The following is a 16,266-nucleotide window of genomic DNA, read 5'->3' as shown; positions in this document are numbered from 1 at the left end:
TACATATTACACATCACGCAATAATATTCCCCAAAACTCAAAAACCAAAACAGGAGGCTCACCTGATGCTCCCCTGCTCCATCTCCTCCAGCGGTGCCTCCGACCCCCCTTCAGGTGTCGTCCCCCCACTCTCCTCCATCTCCCCAGCCCAGGATGCCGGAATGGTGTTCGGTTCCCGGGTTTCCTGATCCCTGGGCTCACCACCATCCTCCTCCATCCCATCAACCCAGAAAACGGTTGGAAATAGCACCGGGGATCCAGCGTCCTCTGCCCCCCCCTGCCACCCCCCAGTGGGTGCCCCCGGCAGTTGTGCATTGGGAGGGGTCAGCGCCGTGGGAGCTTCTTCCCCACCACCCTCCTTCTCTCCCATTACTCGCTTCGCCTCCCCCTCTTCCCCCCCGCCCATCTCCCTCTTCCTATCCCCAGACCTCCCCCTCCTCTTCCCTCTCTTCTTCGTATGACCCGACAGCGGGGAAACCATAACCCCCCTAACCCCCAGCTCCTCCCTCACCTCCCTCAGCTCCTCCTCCCCTTCTCTCGCTCTCTCCCTACTCCCCCCCTCCGGCATCGCCCCTCTCCCCTTCTCCTCTCCTTCCAGGGCTGTGGCCGGCACCTCACCGACCTCCTCTCGCTGCTCCGTCTCTGGCACCTCCTCTCCCACTCTCCCCTCTGTCTCCGTCGCCGTTCCCGCCTCTCCTTCCTGTCCTTTTCCTGCCGTCCTCTGCCCGTCCTCCTCTCTTCCTGCTGCTTTTCCTGGCACCTCCTCTGTTGCAGCCGGACTTCCCTCTGGCCCTTGGCTCGGGTCTGGAACTCCCTCTCCACTTCCTCCCCCATCCCCCTCTCCTGCACCTGCTCCCCCCCCTGCAGCCGCTGCATACGACTTGTGGCGAGCCGTGCAGTCCCTCCACAGATGTGCTGATGATCCACACCCGTGGCATTTCTTTGGCTCACCACAGTCTTTCGCCTCGTGCGCCCCTGACCCACACACCCTGCACTTCCTCCCTCCACATGAGGCGAAATTATGTCCGTACGTCATGCAGCGTCTGCAGAACGGAGGCTGACGGGCATAAAATATTGTCCCCCTATCAGCCCCCAGGGAAAACATTGCTGGAGGATGAAGGTACCCCCCCAGGCCCCCTGGGTCTTCCTTCAACAAGGCCTGGAAACTCCTCCTCCCGTTCCAGAACCCGAGCGTGTCCTTGAGGAGCCTTGCTGAGGAGACATTGTCCATGTACCTCCCCAGAAAGGCCCTCACCTCCTCTTCCTTAACATGCGGGTTGTACATGTTTACAGTCACCACTCTGAAGCCGTTTCTCGCCAGGCTCGCCACTTCGTAGTGGCACATGGGTCTAGCCTTCTCCACCACCTTCACCCTTCCCATGACCTCGTCATGCTTCCCCTCCGTGTGGAGCACGACATCATATGCCCCTTCCAGGGGATTCGCCTGGAGGCACAACACGTCCTTTACCTCCAGCTTCAGGACCCCCATGAGTATGGTCCTCCCGAACGTCTCCCTTCCAAAGGGCTGCATCTCCTTTTCCCTCCATGCGAACCTTATCGCGTTGGCAATACCCATCCTGGGAATCGCCCAATACTTTTTCGACTCCGCCATCTCCGCAAGGAGAATAGCGATTTCACTTCTGCCCGACTCTTTTGTTTAAACTTGGCAAGTTCCAAAAAAAATTGCTTGGTTCTGGCCCTGTCGCTTCTCTGACAGTCGGGAGTATAGCCTCGAAATGCCTATGTGAAGTTTATAAAGCCGGCAGTGGCGCCTGCTGATTGGACACCATCTCCCCACCACCCCGATTGGCCCGTTGCGCAGGCCTCCTCCGTTGGCCATTGGACGGGAGGCCCGGCCTCTCCAAAATTCAAACTCCCGGTGCGCGCGCGCAATAGGACGCCGCCGGCCCTTTACGCATAATAATAGTCGCCAAAGTCAAGAGTGACATCTTTATAGGCACGTTGTAATCTAATGCTAGCCTGCTATGGCAAACGAGGCCTAGTAGGTGTTGTTGTTCATGGAAGGCCTCATGTGGGCACAGAATGTCGAAATAGTTGTGTATACACCCACTCAATGTGTAGCGGTCATAGAAAGGTACTTTGCGCTTTTGGAGAGCTAGGTGGTTGGCTCTTAAAAGAGCCTTTGGGGGTTGAGTAGTCAAGTTGAAGTCGCAGTAGCGAATTTACTTGGCTTTGACTGCCTTCTCGGTCTTCTTGGGGAGTAGCACTGCCTGGATGTTGGGCAACACACCACCCTGAGCGATGGTCACACCGCCGAGCAGTTTGTTCAGTTCCTCGTCGTTACGGACGGCCAGCTGCAGGTGACGGGGGATGATACGAGTCTTCTTGTTGTCACGGGCAGCGTTGCCGGCCAACTCCAGGATCTCAGCAGTCAGGTACTCGAGCACGGCGGCCAGGTAGACTGGTGCGCCAGCGCCCACACGCTCGGCGTAGTTGCCTTTGCGCAGTAGCCTGTGCACACGGCCCACGGGGAACTGGAGCCCGGCACGGGATGAACGGGTCTTTGCCTTCGCCCTGGCCTTGCCTCCGGTTTTGCCTCTTCCGCTCATATTGGTATCTTGAGAAAGTCACAGAAAGTCTGAATGAGCCGCTCGCCACTTCGAGAGCCGTACTTATACCTCGCCACAAGAGGCAACGATTGGCCACCGGGCCGGTGTGGCCTTATCCAATTGGAGCGAGGGACAGACAGACAGACAGCCCTAAGCCGGTTCCCACCCACAGGCAGCGAGTGAGAGGCTACTTTGTGTCCCTCCGACTTTGTTACTTTGTGTCATTTCGCGTGAGCGCCAAAATGTCCGACATGAAATCCTCACATTATTTCTCTCCAAATGGGAAACAAACAGCTGGTGAGGGTGCACTCTTGAGTTTGAAATCGAAGCCACTATAGTATTGTTATTACATGGCACTTGTAACACATCACAGCAGCCTGCCTCTGAACGGGAATAGCCCAGTGGCTCATATATAAATATGGCTGTTGAGGGTGCACTCGTGAGTTTGAATTCGAAGCCACTATAGTATTGTTATTACATGGCACTTGTAACACATCACAGCAGCCTGCCTCTGAACGGGAATAGCCCAGTGGCTCATATACAAATGGCTGGTGAGGGTGCACTCGTGAGGTCGAATTTCTAAGCCATTTTGGCCCTCTATTATATTCCTCTCCCTTCGCACACACCCAGAGTGGGACGATGTTGTGTGCGTAAAAGTAGCCTAGTGTGCGTAATTTCTTTTTCACGACAGATAGTACATGGAAATCAATGCGCTTTCTATGGAAAGAGGTGGGTGGCTCTTAAAAGAGCCTTTTGTGGTACAACATGTGTCGAGTAGAACACTGTTTGTAATAGGTTTACTTCTTCTTGGGGGCTGCCTTCTTGGCCTTGGCTGCCTTGGGCTTGGCGGCTTTGGGCTTGGCTGCCTTTGTAGCCTTCTTGGGGCTCTTGGCCGCCTTCTTGGCCGCTGCGGCGGGCTTCTTCACCTTCTTGGGGCTCTTGGCGGCCTTTTTGGGTGTAGCGGGCTTCTTGGCCTTCTTGGGGGACTTCTTTGCGGCGACGGCCTTCTTGGCTGCTACCTTCTTGGGCTTCTTCGCCGCGGCGGGCTTCTTGGCGGCCACCTTCTTTACTTTGGGAACTGCGGTTTTCTTGGCGGGCTTCTTTGCCTCGACGGCTTTCTTGTTGAGCTTGAAGGAGCCGGATGCACCGGTGCCCTTGGTCTGGACCAGGGTGCCCTTGGTGACGAGGCTCTTGACTGCGATCTTGACGCGGGAGTTGTTCTTCTCCACGTCGTAGCCGCCTGCCGCCAGCGTCTTCTTGAGCGCGGCCAGGGACACGCCGCTCCTCTCCTTGGAGGCGGTCACAGCCTTGACGATGAGTTCTCCTACGCTGGGTCCCGCTTTCTTGGGCTTGGCTGCTGCCTTCTTCTTGGGTGCCTTGGCCGGCGCTGCGGCTGCGGGTGCTGGTGCGACTTCTGCCATGTCTGTCTGTCTGTCTGTCTGTCGTTTGGTCCGGTACACACACACACACACACGGTCTGCGAGGAGTAGTTTGCTGTAGACGCTGCTCTGCGCTATTGAAGCTCCACACCGAGCAGGGGGCTGGCCTTAAACGCGACATGAGAACCATGTAGACTCAAGGCAACCAGCTCGGCTTCTCTGGGCTGGCCAAATGCTCTTTCACTTGTGTTTTCTGTTCGCCTATATCGGCCCGAAAGTCACCGACGGAGCCGTGTTTTTGGTCCAAAAGCGAACGGCCCAGCGAGCAGACTTGTCTCCGTTCAGAATAAAGTAATGTGGGCCGCGGAAGGGCCGTGCATTTTGTTGCGGCTCGCTCAAAACCTCACCGTTCGACTGTCGGGTGGAGCGGTGCGCACTGGTTTTCCTGTGCTATTTGTCTCCTAAATGGCCTAAAAGTGCATCCGATTGCGAGCAGCACTTGTTGTGTAGTGAGCCGAGATGTCTGGCAAGGGAATCAAATGGTTTGGGGTCCCCTGATGTGGTCAGGGGTGTTTTAAAGAAGCGCTCTTTTGGGGACCTTAAAACACATGCACCTGTGAGGCCTGGCTGAGACTAGTGTTGTACCTCAAGTTTCAGGTTGTATTCGTCATATGTACAGGATCCACATGGTATAAACAGTCCTACGACATGCTTACTTGCACTATGTGTGTGTGTGTGTTATTGTATTAGTACTTTTTGTGCACTGGCAGTGTGAGTGTTGTTGTTGTTGTATTTGTAGCCTACTATTTCTACACAGTGAGATTGTGTGTTGTCTTCTGGTAGGTAGGTAGGTAGGTAGGTAGGTTGGCTGTCTCTACTAATATATTGTTCACCTGCTTGACTCCGCAGCGTGACTCGCCTCGGTCTTTGTGTCTGTGGGTCTTGGTGTCTGGCTGGCGCTATGGAGGCTGGCGCCCCATGGGTCATGGCGCGTTGATATAGGCCTAGATAGAGGGAGTCTCTCTCTCTGTCTGTCTCTCTCTCTCTCTCTCCCCCCAAGTGGGACAAGGGCTGCATATGTGGTTGGACTGGGAGAAGAATCCCAGCAGGTGCATGTGGGTCAGAAGGTTGATTGCGGCCTCTTTTCTTTTCCTTGTTGTATATATGTATGGGGCGGCAGGTAGCTTAGTGGTTAAGAGTGGTTAAGAGCGTTGTGCCAGTAACCGAAAGGTGGCTGGTTCTAATCCCCGAGGCGACTAGGTGAAAAATCTGTCGATGTGCCCTTGAGCAAGGCACTTAACCCTAATTGCTCATGTAAGTCGCTCTGGATAAGAGTGTCTGCTAAATGACTAAAATGTAAATGTATAGGCTATCCCCAAGGTAGTCATTGGGATCCGCTGCTGCTCCAACGACTATCGCAAGGGCCGCCCGCTCGCTCACTGTGTTATACTGTGACTTGGCCTACAGACACATTCATATCCTCACGTGGAAGCAACTGCCTTAGCTGGTAGAGCACGGCGCTTGTAACGCCAAGGTAGTGGGTTCGATCCCCGGGACCACCCATACACAAAAATGTATGCACGCATGACTGTAAGTCGCTTTGGATAAAAGCGTCTGCTAAATGGCATATTATATTATTATATTTATCCTGTTGCCTCATGAGGGTAGTAGGAAGGAAAATACACTATGTGCCTCAAATGTACTACACTTTACATGGACATTTTGAGTCATGTAGCAGACGATCTTATCCAGAGCCACTTACAGTTAAGTGTGTGCCTACATTTTCATACTGGCCCCCCTTGGGAAACGAACCCGCAACCCTGGCGTTGCAAGCGCAGTGCTCTACCAACTGAGCTACAGGGGACTATATATGTATGATGCGACCTGGACCGGAAATGACCCGTTGGCAATAAGGGCTACGTATATATATATATATATATATATGCCTACTCCTATTCTTCCTAGACGGGATTATTCACCCCCTTTTTATTCTTGCCATTATCGTTCTCATTCACATCATTAGGGTAGAGTCCAATGATGGAGCGTCCATTCTCCCCGTCCGTGTCCTACCGATTCAGGAAGTCGACTCAAAATGACTATCCGCTCATTAAACGACAAAAGGCATTTCTTTCCATTCAAACCCAACAGACTGCTTTTTTTATTTACACCCTTTGTCAAATGGTGCCATTTTTCATTGCCTTCACCTGGAATGGAGGCCGACAAACATGGGTTACTATTCAGCGTGCAAAGACAACAAAAAAGGCGCGCTAAACCCCTACGCTGGAACGGGCGGGGGAAATGATACAATGTAGCCGTTCTCCGAGCCGGCGCGCGCCGCCCATTAAACAATGATACAATGTAACGCAGCCTACCTGCGCATTCATTCGGTGGCGATGGAAATGCTCTTTTTACTGACAGAGTGGGTGGCTCTTAAAAGAGCCTTTGGGTTAGTAGAGCAGTCCAAATGCGCTGTTTACTTGGAGCTGGTGTACTTGGTTACGGCCTTGGTGCCCTCGGACACGGCGTGTTTGGCAAGTTCACCGGGGAGTAGCAGGCGCACGGCGGTCTGGATCTCCCTAGAGGTGATGGTAGAACGCTTGTTGTAGTGGGCCAGGCGAGAGGACTCTCCGGCGATACGCTCGAAGATGTCGTTCACGAACGAGTTCATGATTCCCATGGCCTTGGAGGAGATGCCGGTGTCGGGGTGGACCTGCTTCAGGACCTTGTACACGTAGATGGCGTAACTCTCCTTCCTGGACTTTCTGCGCTTCTTGCCGCCCTTCCCTGCGGTCTTGGTGACGGCTTTCTTGGAGCCCTTCTTGGGCGCTGACTTTGCTGGCTCGGGCATGATGATGTCTCGTTGCTTCTCAGAAACGAATGAGGGGGTGAAGGGCGCTTACCCGTCTTATGAAGAGGAAGCTAATCAAAGTCGGCGGCCGTGGACACTCCCCTGCTTGCTCGTAGGCGCCCCTGCTATTTGCCCAGTGGAGCTCTAGCGCTCAAAAGAGCCTTCCGCTCAGAGGCTAGCTTCCCGAACAAAGACAATTGAGGGCGCGCGCGCGGGTCCTCACCCCCTCCCTCCTCTCTATAGCCTATGCTCTGTGACCGATGGGGAATTGTGTGTTTCAAAAGGGGGGCCTGAATAGTTGTCCGAATGGCACGATTGTTGTGCCACATAATGCTGGTGATAGAATTGCCCACGTTGGCACCGTCAGACATAGGGCTCCCATTTTGGACTGTGTGTGTGTGTGTGTGTGTGTGTGTGCGCGCGCGCGAACGCTGTCCCCCTCTTTTCGAGCCACATCTACCGACGGGTGGTGGTTTTATGTTGTCCAAATGCCACTATTGCTTGACCCAAAATAACAACGTCACTACACTTTGCCACTGTCAGATATAGGCCTCCCTCTGTGCGCTAAAACGGGAAGGGACATTAGAATCCGCTATTTAATACTCCCTGTCCACTCGAAGTGGCTCATACTTTCCTATCAAATAGCATACGGAAGAAAAGAAAAAAACACTATATGGAATGGGCCCTTTTGAAGCGGATGTGGGTGGCTCTTAAAAGAGCCTTTGGGTTCGAGTCGGGGTGTTGAGGTTCCGAAGAGAGTGCGTTTAACCGCCGAAACCGTACAGGGTGCGTCCCTGTCGTTTCAGAGCGTAGACCACGTCCATGGCGGTAACGGTCTTCCTCTTGGCGTGCTCGGTGTAGGTGACTGCGTCACGGATCACGTTCTCCAGGAACACCTTTAGGACACCGCGGGTCTCCTCATAGATCAGACCGGAAATACGCTTCACGCCGCCGCGGCGAGCCAGACGTCGGATAGCGGGTTTGGTGATTCCCTGGATGTTATCGCGGAGAACTTTTCGGTGACGCTTGGCGCCTCCTTTTCCAAGTCCCTTGCCGCCTTTGCCTCTTCCAGACATGGTGTGTTCGCTAGTTGAGTTCAAGTGAATGAATGACTTCAGCGCCGGTGCGTGGTGCGCTATTATCTGCGTTTGGTCGACCTGATTGAGGCCATCGGCACAGAAAGCGCGCCTCTGTGATATGTTCGGAGGCGTTGCAAAGGGGAGGGCGCTCGTTCTAGGGGACTAGGGAGGAGCGATTACAAAGGTGACGTGAAAGCAACTACCGTGCGCGGGAAACATACTCCAATACTGATATAGGCTATGTGGAACACAAGGCCAAACGGTGACAACTGGGAGATCAGCTAGTACACTGTGTCCCTGTCCTCATATTGTTGTTGTTGTTGTTGTTGTTGTTGTTGTTGTTGTTGTTGTTGTTGTTGTTGTTGTTGTTGCACCTGATTTTACTCATTGAGGACTTGCTAATTAGGTGACAGGTTGTTCAGTCAGCTGTGGCTCTCCAGGGCTACAAGAAAAATGGGTATTGTTGGGGGTAGGCTACTCTACCGCTGGAGTTGGGAAACACTGACCTAGTAGGATGAGTCTGTTTAGCTATGGAAGGACGTGTCGTATTGACTGTCATTAATAAACATCACTCTTCTTCTTTCTTCTCTAGACACCACTCGGCCTGACAGTAAGGGGGCCAAGAGGACCTGGGGTGCGGATGGGAGGGGTGGTGATCCCTCTGCAAGCTGGAGCGTTTACAAAATAGTTGTCATCATCCTTATGCCTAATGTGTGTTGCAGCCAAACAGCACACACTGTTTGTGTGACTCCCTGACATTACGCAATGATGTAAGCACATTTGGGAATGTCTTCCATATTGTTGCATAAAGACGACCGTGTGCATAAACTGTGAGACCGAGAGTGGCGTACCTTTACCCACACACACACACCCACACACACACACACACACACACACACAATGAAGGGATTGATTTCCTACGCATACAGAGGTGATAGTGATGTGCCAATATTGTATGGTACCTTTCTTAGCAAACCAATAATAAAGCTTCTTATAATGGAATTATTGTTATGATGTTGATCATTTGTATTGCCGCAGGATAGCCTCAGATGTGTCGTCAAAGAAAGGCCACAGAAAGAGGGCCCGTCTCAACTGTTCATTTCAAAAGGGACAAATTGGGGGGGTGCACTGATGCCTTAAGGGCCCAAGAGCACAGACTGCCACTTTATCATTCAGTGCAGTTGAACATCTCACATTTGACTAGCTTTCATAGGACAACTTATTGTTGCCATAATTGTCTCTTACCTGTACTTACTGGCTGCCGGCCCTCGGTGGAGTATATCGAGGAACAGAGGGTGCCTTTTAGGATAAGGACTAACAAGGTTTTGACTAGGTGGGATACAGCTACGACCGGAAGTGACTTTTCCCTAGCAGTTTAGGCTAATTAGGCTAGAGTGCAGATACTTGACATGTACAGTACAACAACAAATCACAGAGGGCCTGTTACCACACCCTATAGGCTTGAACATCATAATATCACAATATATAATAATACTCATACATAATAATCGAAAATCACCTTTGACTACAGTGACATTGGTAGTAAGTAGGCTACAGTATAATGGATAGCTACCCAACTGGGACAGAAAGTGGAAATTGAAGGGGGACACGCAGTGAGCAAAACTCCTAACGACATAAAAACACAGACACTTCAGTGGAACGCACAGGGCTAGACGGGAAGGAAGACGTGGAGAAGGACTATTGAAGAGGAGATGAAGAACACCGGAAGCATCGAGTGAAGAAATGGGCCCGGAACAGGGTTAGGCCGAGATGCACTGTTGACGCCCTATCCTTCATTTAGGACCTCAAAGAAATGAGTCAACTCCTATAGGGACTATTTTCACCGCCACCTGCTGGACCAGAGGTCATGTGGCCAACACTCTGCTTGAGATCATTAAGAGCTATAAGGAGTCCATCAACTACCTGGTCAGTCAAGTCATATAGGGGGGGATTTCATGGCCACCTGCTGGAGCAGAAGTCATGTTTGCCAACACTGGCCTTAAAATCATTAGGAGCTATAAGGAATAAATCAACTCATCATTCAAGTCATATAGGGAGGGATCTTAGCACCACCTGCTGGATCAGAAGTACCCTTCACTGTAGGCACAAGAGAGCCATCATCTCTCAACCGGTGCAATTTCCATAAGTATGTGGTAATAAAACAAACAACGACAGCTCCTCATATAGGCAGTGGTTTCAAAACTCTAAGCGCGTGTTCAAGTAGAGCACACCAAATCATACATGTACTTGTTCATCACACTGAATCAGTGTTTAATCTAGAAATACATGCCTCGCGTTGCAATACGTGTTCTTGTAAAGTCATTGCTTTCCACAATGCAATGCTCACATCACTTTCCGTGTGATATTGTTGGTCATTTGTTCAAATGTATTTGACTATGACTTCATCCGACTGCTCTGAATTCATAATAACCTCACGGTTTGGTGTTAACCTACCGATTTTCAACTGCTACTGCAGTAATTGCCTACTGCAGATTAGGAACGCTGTCATGAAAATGTATGCTTGGGAAGTGTTGCTCCTGAGTGGCGCAGTGGTCTAAGGCACTGCATCGCAGTGCTAACTGTGCCACTAGAGATCCTGGGTCGAATCCAGGCTCTGTCGCAGCCGGCCGCGACCCGGGAGACTCATGGGCGGCGCACAATTGGCCCAGCAGTCGTCCAGGGTAGGGGAGGGAATGGCCGGCAGGGATGTAGCTCAGTTGATGGCGAGCATGGCGTTTGCAATGCCAGCGTTGTGGGGTCGATTCCCACGGGGGGCCAGTATAAAAAAAAAAGTGTATTCACTAAACTGTAAGTCGCTCTGGATAAGAGCGTCTGCTAAATGACTAAAATGTAAATGTAAGTCTAAAATGAGGGTAACTCCCCTTAAGGTAAATGTCTGTGTTCTGAGTGGCAAAAAAATACTGATTTTTTCATAACATTTAGATATGTGCATACTGCCTGTCCTTAGGCAACCGCATTTAGAAGGGAAAGAAGTGGAACAAATGAATACTTTTCTTGCTCTTCAATCAAAACAAAAGCTTCACAAAGTGGTGCGTTTTGCCCCTAAATGACCCCTGAGGATTAGTGTGTTCTCATTTGTCAGTAATTGACCCTGACATACTCCCTTTAAATGGTACTATTTTAGGCAAACGTATACTGTAATGTACTACTATTATGATGATGACTATTATAATGTCACTTCACGGTAAGTAGAGCGAAATGCTGATATTGACAAGGTCAGAGATGTAAGGTATGTCACAAATGCATCCCCTATACCGTAAACGTGAATCCAAAAGGAAGTTGCTGGGGTCTATTGGATGGAGGGGTGTACTCAACTGTGCCTCAGAGAGAGGCACAGTTGAGTACTCACTCTCTCTCTCTCTCTCTCTTTCACTCTCTCTCTCTCTCTCTCTCACTCTCTCTCTCTCACTCACTCACTCACTCAGTCTCTCAGTCTCAGTCACTCACACTCTCTCTCTCTCATTCACTCACTCACTCACTCACTCACTCTCTCAGTCTCTCTCTCACTCACTCACTAACTCACTCACTCTCTCTCTCTCTCTCTCTCTCTCTCTCACTCACTCTCTCACTCACTCTCTCAGTCTCTCTCTCACTCACTCTCTCACTCTCTCTCAGTCTCTCTCTCACTCACTCACTCACTCTCTCAGTCTCTCAGTCTCTCTCTCTCTCTCTCTCTCTCAGTCTCTCTCTCACTCACTCACTCACTCTCTCAGTCTCTCAGTCTCTCTCTCTCACTCACCCCCTCACTCACTCTGTCAGTCTCTCTCTCTCTCACTCACTCTCTCTCTCTCACTCACTCACTCTCTCTCACTCACTCACTCTCTCAGTCTCTCAGGCTCACTCACTCACACTCTCTCTCTCTCTCACTCACTCTCTCAGTCTCTCTCTCTCTCACTCACTCACTCTCTCTCTCACTCACTCACTCACTCAGTCACTCACTCACTCTCGCAGTCTCTCTCTCTCACTCACTCTCTCTCTCTGTCTCTCACTCACTCTCTCACTCACTCACTCTCTCTCACTCACTCACTCTCTCAGTCTCACTCACTCACACTCTCTCTCTCTCTCACTCACTCTCTCAGTCTCTCGCTCTCTCTCTCACTCACTCTCTCTCTCACTCACTCACTCACTCAGTCACGCAGTCTCTCTCTCTCACTCACTCTCTCTCTCTGTCTCTCACTCACTCTCTCAGTCTCTCTCACTCTCTCACTCACTCTATGTCTCTCAGTCTCTCTCACTCACTCTCTCACTCACTCTCTCAGTCTCTCAGTCTCTCTCTCTCACTCACCCCCTCACTCACTCTGTCAGTCTCTCTCTCTCTCACTCACTCTCTCTCTCTCACTCACTCACTCTCTCTCACTCACTCACTCTCTCAGTCTCTCAGGCTCACTCACTCACACTCTCTCTCTCTCTCACTCACTCTCTCAGTCTCTCGCTCTCTCTCTCACTCACTCTCTCTCTCACTCACTCACTCACTCAGTCACTCACTCACTCTCGCAGTCTCTCTCTCTCACTCACTCTCTCTCTCTGTCTCTCACTCACTCTCTCACTCACTCACTCTCTCTCACTCACTCACTCTCTCAGTCTCTCAGGCTCACTCACTCACACTCTCTCTCTCTCTCACTCACTCTCTCAGTCTCTCTCACTCTCTCACTCACTCTCTGTCTCTCAGTCTCTCTCACTCACTCACTCACTCTCTCACTCACTCTCTCAGTCTCTCAGTCTCACTCACTCACACTCTCTCTCTCTCAGTCTCTCTCTCTCTCTCTCTCTCTCACTCACTCACTCACTCACTCTCTCTCTCTGTCTCTCACTCACTCTCTCAGTCTCTCTCACTCACTCTCTGTCTCTCAGTCTCTCTCACTCACTCACTCTCTCACTCTCTCACTCACTCACTCACTCTCTCTCTCTCTCAGTCTATCTCACTCACTCACTCACTCTCTCAGTCTCTCTCTCTCTCACTCACTCACTCTCTCAGTCTCTCTCTCTCTCTCTCAGTCTCTCAGTGTCTATTTGAGTCGAATCAACGTAATATAATCCTTTTTACGTCTCTATCATCTTTACTCAATGTATTGGACCACATCAACTCAACTTACTCAAGCTTATCTACTCATAAAAACAAGCAAAAAGATCTACTCAATAATATGACGTGTGCCTTTGTTGACTGTAATAGCTTGAGTACATTCCACAAAGTCATTTTTTACAGTGTATCTAAAGACACGTTTGTTGTGGTGATGCACTTTTTCTTTGACGTTGAACTTGCATTGAACAGACAAATCCATTTCGTTACAACCCTTTTGTAGTATGACTTAGGAATATTTGTTGATGATCCTAATGTCTATGCTTGAATAGTGATTGGTTGTTGGTGAAATATTGCTGAGAACCCATCGTTTCCTGGCCTTTTTTCACTATTGAGCAATTTTGAAACATTTGTTTTGCTATTGGATTCATAATGGTGACCTGGGACAAGTAATTAGTGAAAACTAGAGTTTAGCAGTTGCCATTAAAGCGATCGAACCAAGTCATCCTAATAGGCTAGTATTAGCCTAAAGCAGGGATTCCCAAACTCAGGCCACGTTTTGGGAGTTTTTGCCCCAGCACTACACAGCTGATTCAAATAATCAACTCATCATCATCAAGCTGGGAGTATTAGAATCAGCTGTGGAGTGTTAGGGCAAAACGCAAAACGCGCACCCCTTGGGGACCCCAGGACCGCGTTTGGGAAACGCTGGCCTAAAGAGCAAATGACCATGAGGTGCAGTACCCACATTTAACCACAAGATGGCCTCCGTGCTCCACTGTAAAGTTTGGGCCTCTGCATGAGTCTCTCAGCAGCACTGCAACATGGGACTTTCAAAGGAAGTTGGCATGCAATGTTTCTTCTGGACTGCATTCAAGGCAACTAATGACACACAACTAATAGTGTCAATTATTCATCTGAACACAATTCTTGTAACTATTCGGCCTATATTATCACTCGTTTCTTTTCCCCCTCCTTTGTAAAGCATTTTACTGTGCTACTATAGTCCAAAGTAAGTGGATGATGCCAGACGGTTGTATATATATATATATATATATATATATATATACACACACACACACACACACACACACACACACACATTGAAGCTAGACTTCAGGCAACGAAAAGGTACAATACGTAGCTTTTAGACGTGTTAGTGAACAACATACATGGTGGGTAATGTAGAGGTGCGTGTATACATGGAACAATTGTGCCTTTTTGATGGAAATATGGAGGTGGCTCTTAAAAGAGCCTTTGGGGGATTTTGGAGTTCAGGTCATCCTCATTTATGCGCGCTCTCCGCGAATACGGCGGGCCAGCTGGATGTCCTTGGGCATGATGGTCACCCGCTTGGCGTGGATGGCGCACAGGTTGGTGTCCTCGAACAGGCCGACCAGGTAAGCCTCGCTAGCCTCCTGCAGGGCCATCACAGCGGAACTCTGGAAGCGCAGGTCGGTCTTGAAGTCCTGGGCGATTTCTCGCACCAGGCGCTGGAAGGGCAGCTTGCGGATGAGCAGCTCAGTGGACTTCTGGTAACGACGGATCTCTCTCAGAGCCACGGTGCCGGGCCTGTAACGGTGAGGCTTCTTCACACCGCCGGTGGCCGGGGCACTCTTGCGAGCAGCCTTAGTGGCGAGCTGCTTCCTGGGGGCTTTGCCACCGGTGGATTTGCGAGCGGTTTGCTTGGTTCTGGCCATGGCGCTTCTCTGACAGTCGGGAGTATAGCCTCGAAATGCCTATGTGAAGTTTATAAAGCCGGCAGTGGCGCCTGCTGATTGGACACCATCTCCCCACCACCCCGATTGGCCCGTTGCGCAGGCCTCCTCCGTTGGCCATTGGACGGGAGGCCCGGCCTCTCCAAAATTCAAACTCCCGGTGCGCGCGCGCAATAGGACGCCGCCGGCCCTTTACGCATAATAATAGTCGCCAAAGTCAAGAGTGACATCTTTATAGGCACGTTGTAATCTAATGCTAGCCTGCTATGGCAAACGAGGCCTAGTAGGTGTTGTTGTTCATGGAAGGCCTCATGTGGGCACAGAATGTCGAAATAGTTGTGTATACACCCACTCAATGTGTAGCGGTCATAGAAAGGTACTTTGCGCTTTTGGAGAGCTAGGTGGTTGGCTCTTAAAAGAGCCTTTGGGGGTTGAGTAGTCAAGTTGAAGTCGCAGTAGCGAATTTACTTGGCTTTGACTGCCTTCTCGGTCTTCTTGGGGAGTAGCACTGCCTGGATGTTGGGCAACACACCACCCTGAGCGATGGTCACACCGCCGAGCAGTTTGTTCAGTTCCTCGTCGTTACGGACGGCCAGCTGCAGGTGACGGGGGATGATACGAGTCTTCTTGTTGTCACGGGCAGCGTTGCCGGCCAACTCCAGGATCTCAGCAGTCAGGTACTCGAGCACGGCGGCCAGGTAGACTGGTGCGCCAGCGCCCACACGCTCGGCGTAGTTGCCTTTGCGCAGTAGCCTGTGCACACGGCCCACGGGGAACTGGAGCCCGGCACGGGATGAACGGGTCTTTGCCTTCGCCCTGGCCTTGCCTCCGGTTTTGCCTCTTCCGCTCATATTGGTATCTTGAGAAAGTCACAGAAAGTCTGAATGAGCCGCTCGCCACTTCGAGAGCCGTACTTATACCTCGCCACAAGAGGCAACGATTGGCCACCGGGCCGGTGTGGCCTTATCCAATTGGAGCGAGGGACAGACAGACAGACAGCCCTAAGCCGGTTCCCACCCACAGGCAGCGAGTGAGAGGCTACTTTGTGTCCCTCCGACTTTGTTACTTTGTGTCATTTCGCGTGAGCGCCAAAATGTCCGACATGAAATCCTCACATTATTTCTCTCCAAATGGGAAACAAACAGCTGGTGAGGGTGCACTCTTGAGTTTGAAATCGAAGCCACTATAGTATTGTTATTACATGGCACTTGTAACACATCACAGCAGCCTGCCTCTGAACGGGAATAGCCCAGTGGCTCATATATAAATATGGCTGTTGAGGGTGCACTCGTGAGTTTGAATTCGAAGCCACTATAGTATTGTTATTACATGGCACTTGTAACACATCACAGCAGCCTGCCTCTGAACGGGAATAGCCCAGTGGCTCATATACAAATGGCTGGTGAGGGTGCACTCGTGAGGTCGAATTTCTAAGCCATTTTGGCCCTCTATTATATTCCTCTCCCTTCGCACACACCCAGAGTGGGACGATGTTGTGTGCGTAAAAGTAGCCTAGTGTGCGTAATTTCTTTTTCACGACAGATAGTACATGGAAATCAATGCGCTTTCTATGGAAAGAGGTGGGTGGCTCTTAAAAGAGCCTTTTGTGGTACAACATGTGTCGAGTAGAACAC

The 16,266-nt window shown here is 50.8% G+C and overlaps 5 protein-coding genes across 5 annotated transcripts; all 5 read right to left on the bottom strand.

Annotated features, from left to right (window-relative positions):
• Nucleotides 1–2,183: 2,183 nt before the first annotated feature.
• On the bottom strand, nucleotides 2,184–2,570 carry LOC311117177 (histone H2A; the record flags this gene model as incomplete). Its single annotated transcript, XM_084192155.1, has 1 exon — nucleotides 2,184–2,570. One exon carries the CDS (start codon nucleotides 2,568–2,570, stop codon nucleotides 2,184–2,186), a length of 387 nt encoding a protein of 128 aa, XP_084048281.1.
• A 797-nt stretch (nucleotides 2,571–3,367) lies between these two features.
• Nucleotides 3,368–3,991, bottom strand: LOC311117173 (histone H1; the record flags this gene model as incomplete). Its single annotated transcript, XM_084192151.1, has 1 exon — nucleotides 3,368–3,991. One exon carries the CDS (start codon nucleotides 3,989–3,991, stop codon nucleotides 3,368–3,370), a length of 624 nt encoding a protein of 207 aa, XP_084048277.1.
• A 2,431-nt stretch (nucleotides 3,992–6,422) lies between these two features.
• LOC311117170 (histone H2B) lies at nucleotides 6,423–6,797 on the bottom strand (the record flags this gene model as incomplete). Its single annotated transcript, XM_084192149.1, has 1 exon — nucleotides 6,423–6,797. One exon carries the CDS (start codon nucleotides 6,795–6,797, stop codon nucleotides 6,423–6,425), a length of 375 nt encoding a protein of 124 aa, XP_084048275.1.
• Nucleotides 6,798–14,203: 7,406 nt separating this feature from the next.
• On the bottom strand, nucleotides 14,204–14,614 carry LOC311117176 (histone H3.2; the record flags this gene model as incomplete). Its single annotated transcript, XM_084192154.1, has 1 exon — nucleotides 14,204–14,614. The coding sequence occupies one exon, from the start codon at nucleotides 14,612–14,614 to the stop codon at nucleotides 14,204–14,206; it is 411 nt and encodes a 136-aa protein (XP_084048280.1).
• Nucleotides 14,615–15,096: 482 nt separating this feature from the next.
• On the bottom strand, nucleotides 15,097–15,483 carry LOC311117174 (histone H2A; the record flags this gene model as incomplete). The annotated part of the gene is made up of 1 exon (XM_084192152.1): nucleotides 15,097–15,483. One exon carries the CDS (start codon nucleotides 15,481–15,483, stop codon nucleotides 15,097–15,099), a length of 387 nt encoding a protein of 128 aa, XP_084048278.1.
• Nucleotides 15,484–16,266: the final 783 nt, after the last annotated feature.

Source organism: Coregonus lavaretus, assembly GCF_964263955.1.
Source record: "Coregonus lavaretus genome assembly, contig: HAP1_SCAFFOLD_2262, whole genome shotgun sequence".
NCBI classification, from domain to species: Eukaryota; Metazoa; Chordata; class Actinopteri; order Salmoniformes; family Salmonidae; genus Coregonus; species Coregonus lavaretus.
This window is presented reverse-complemented; position numbering and strand designations above follow the sequence as displayed.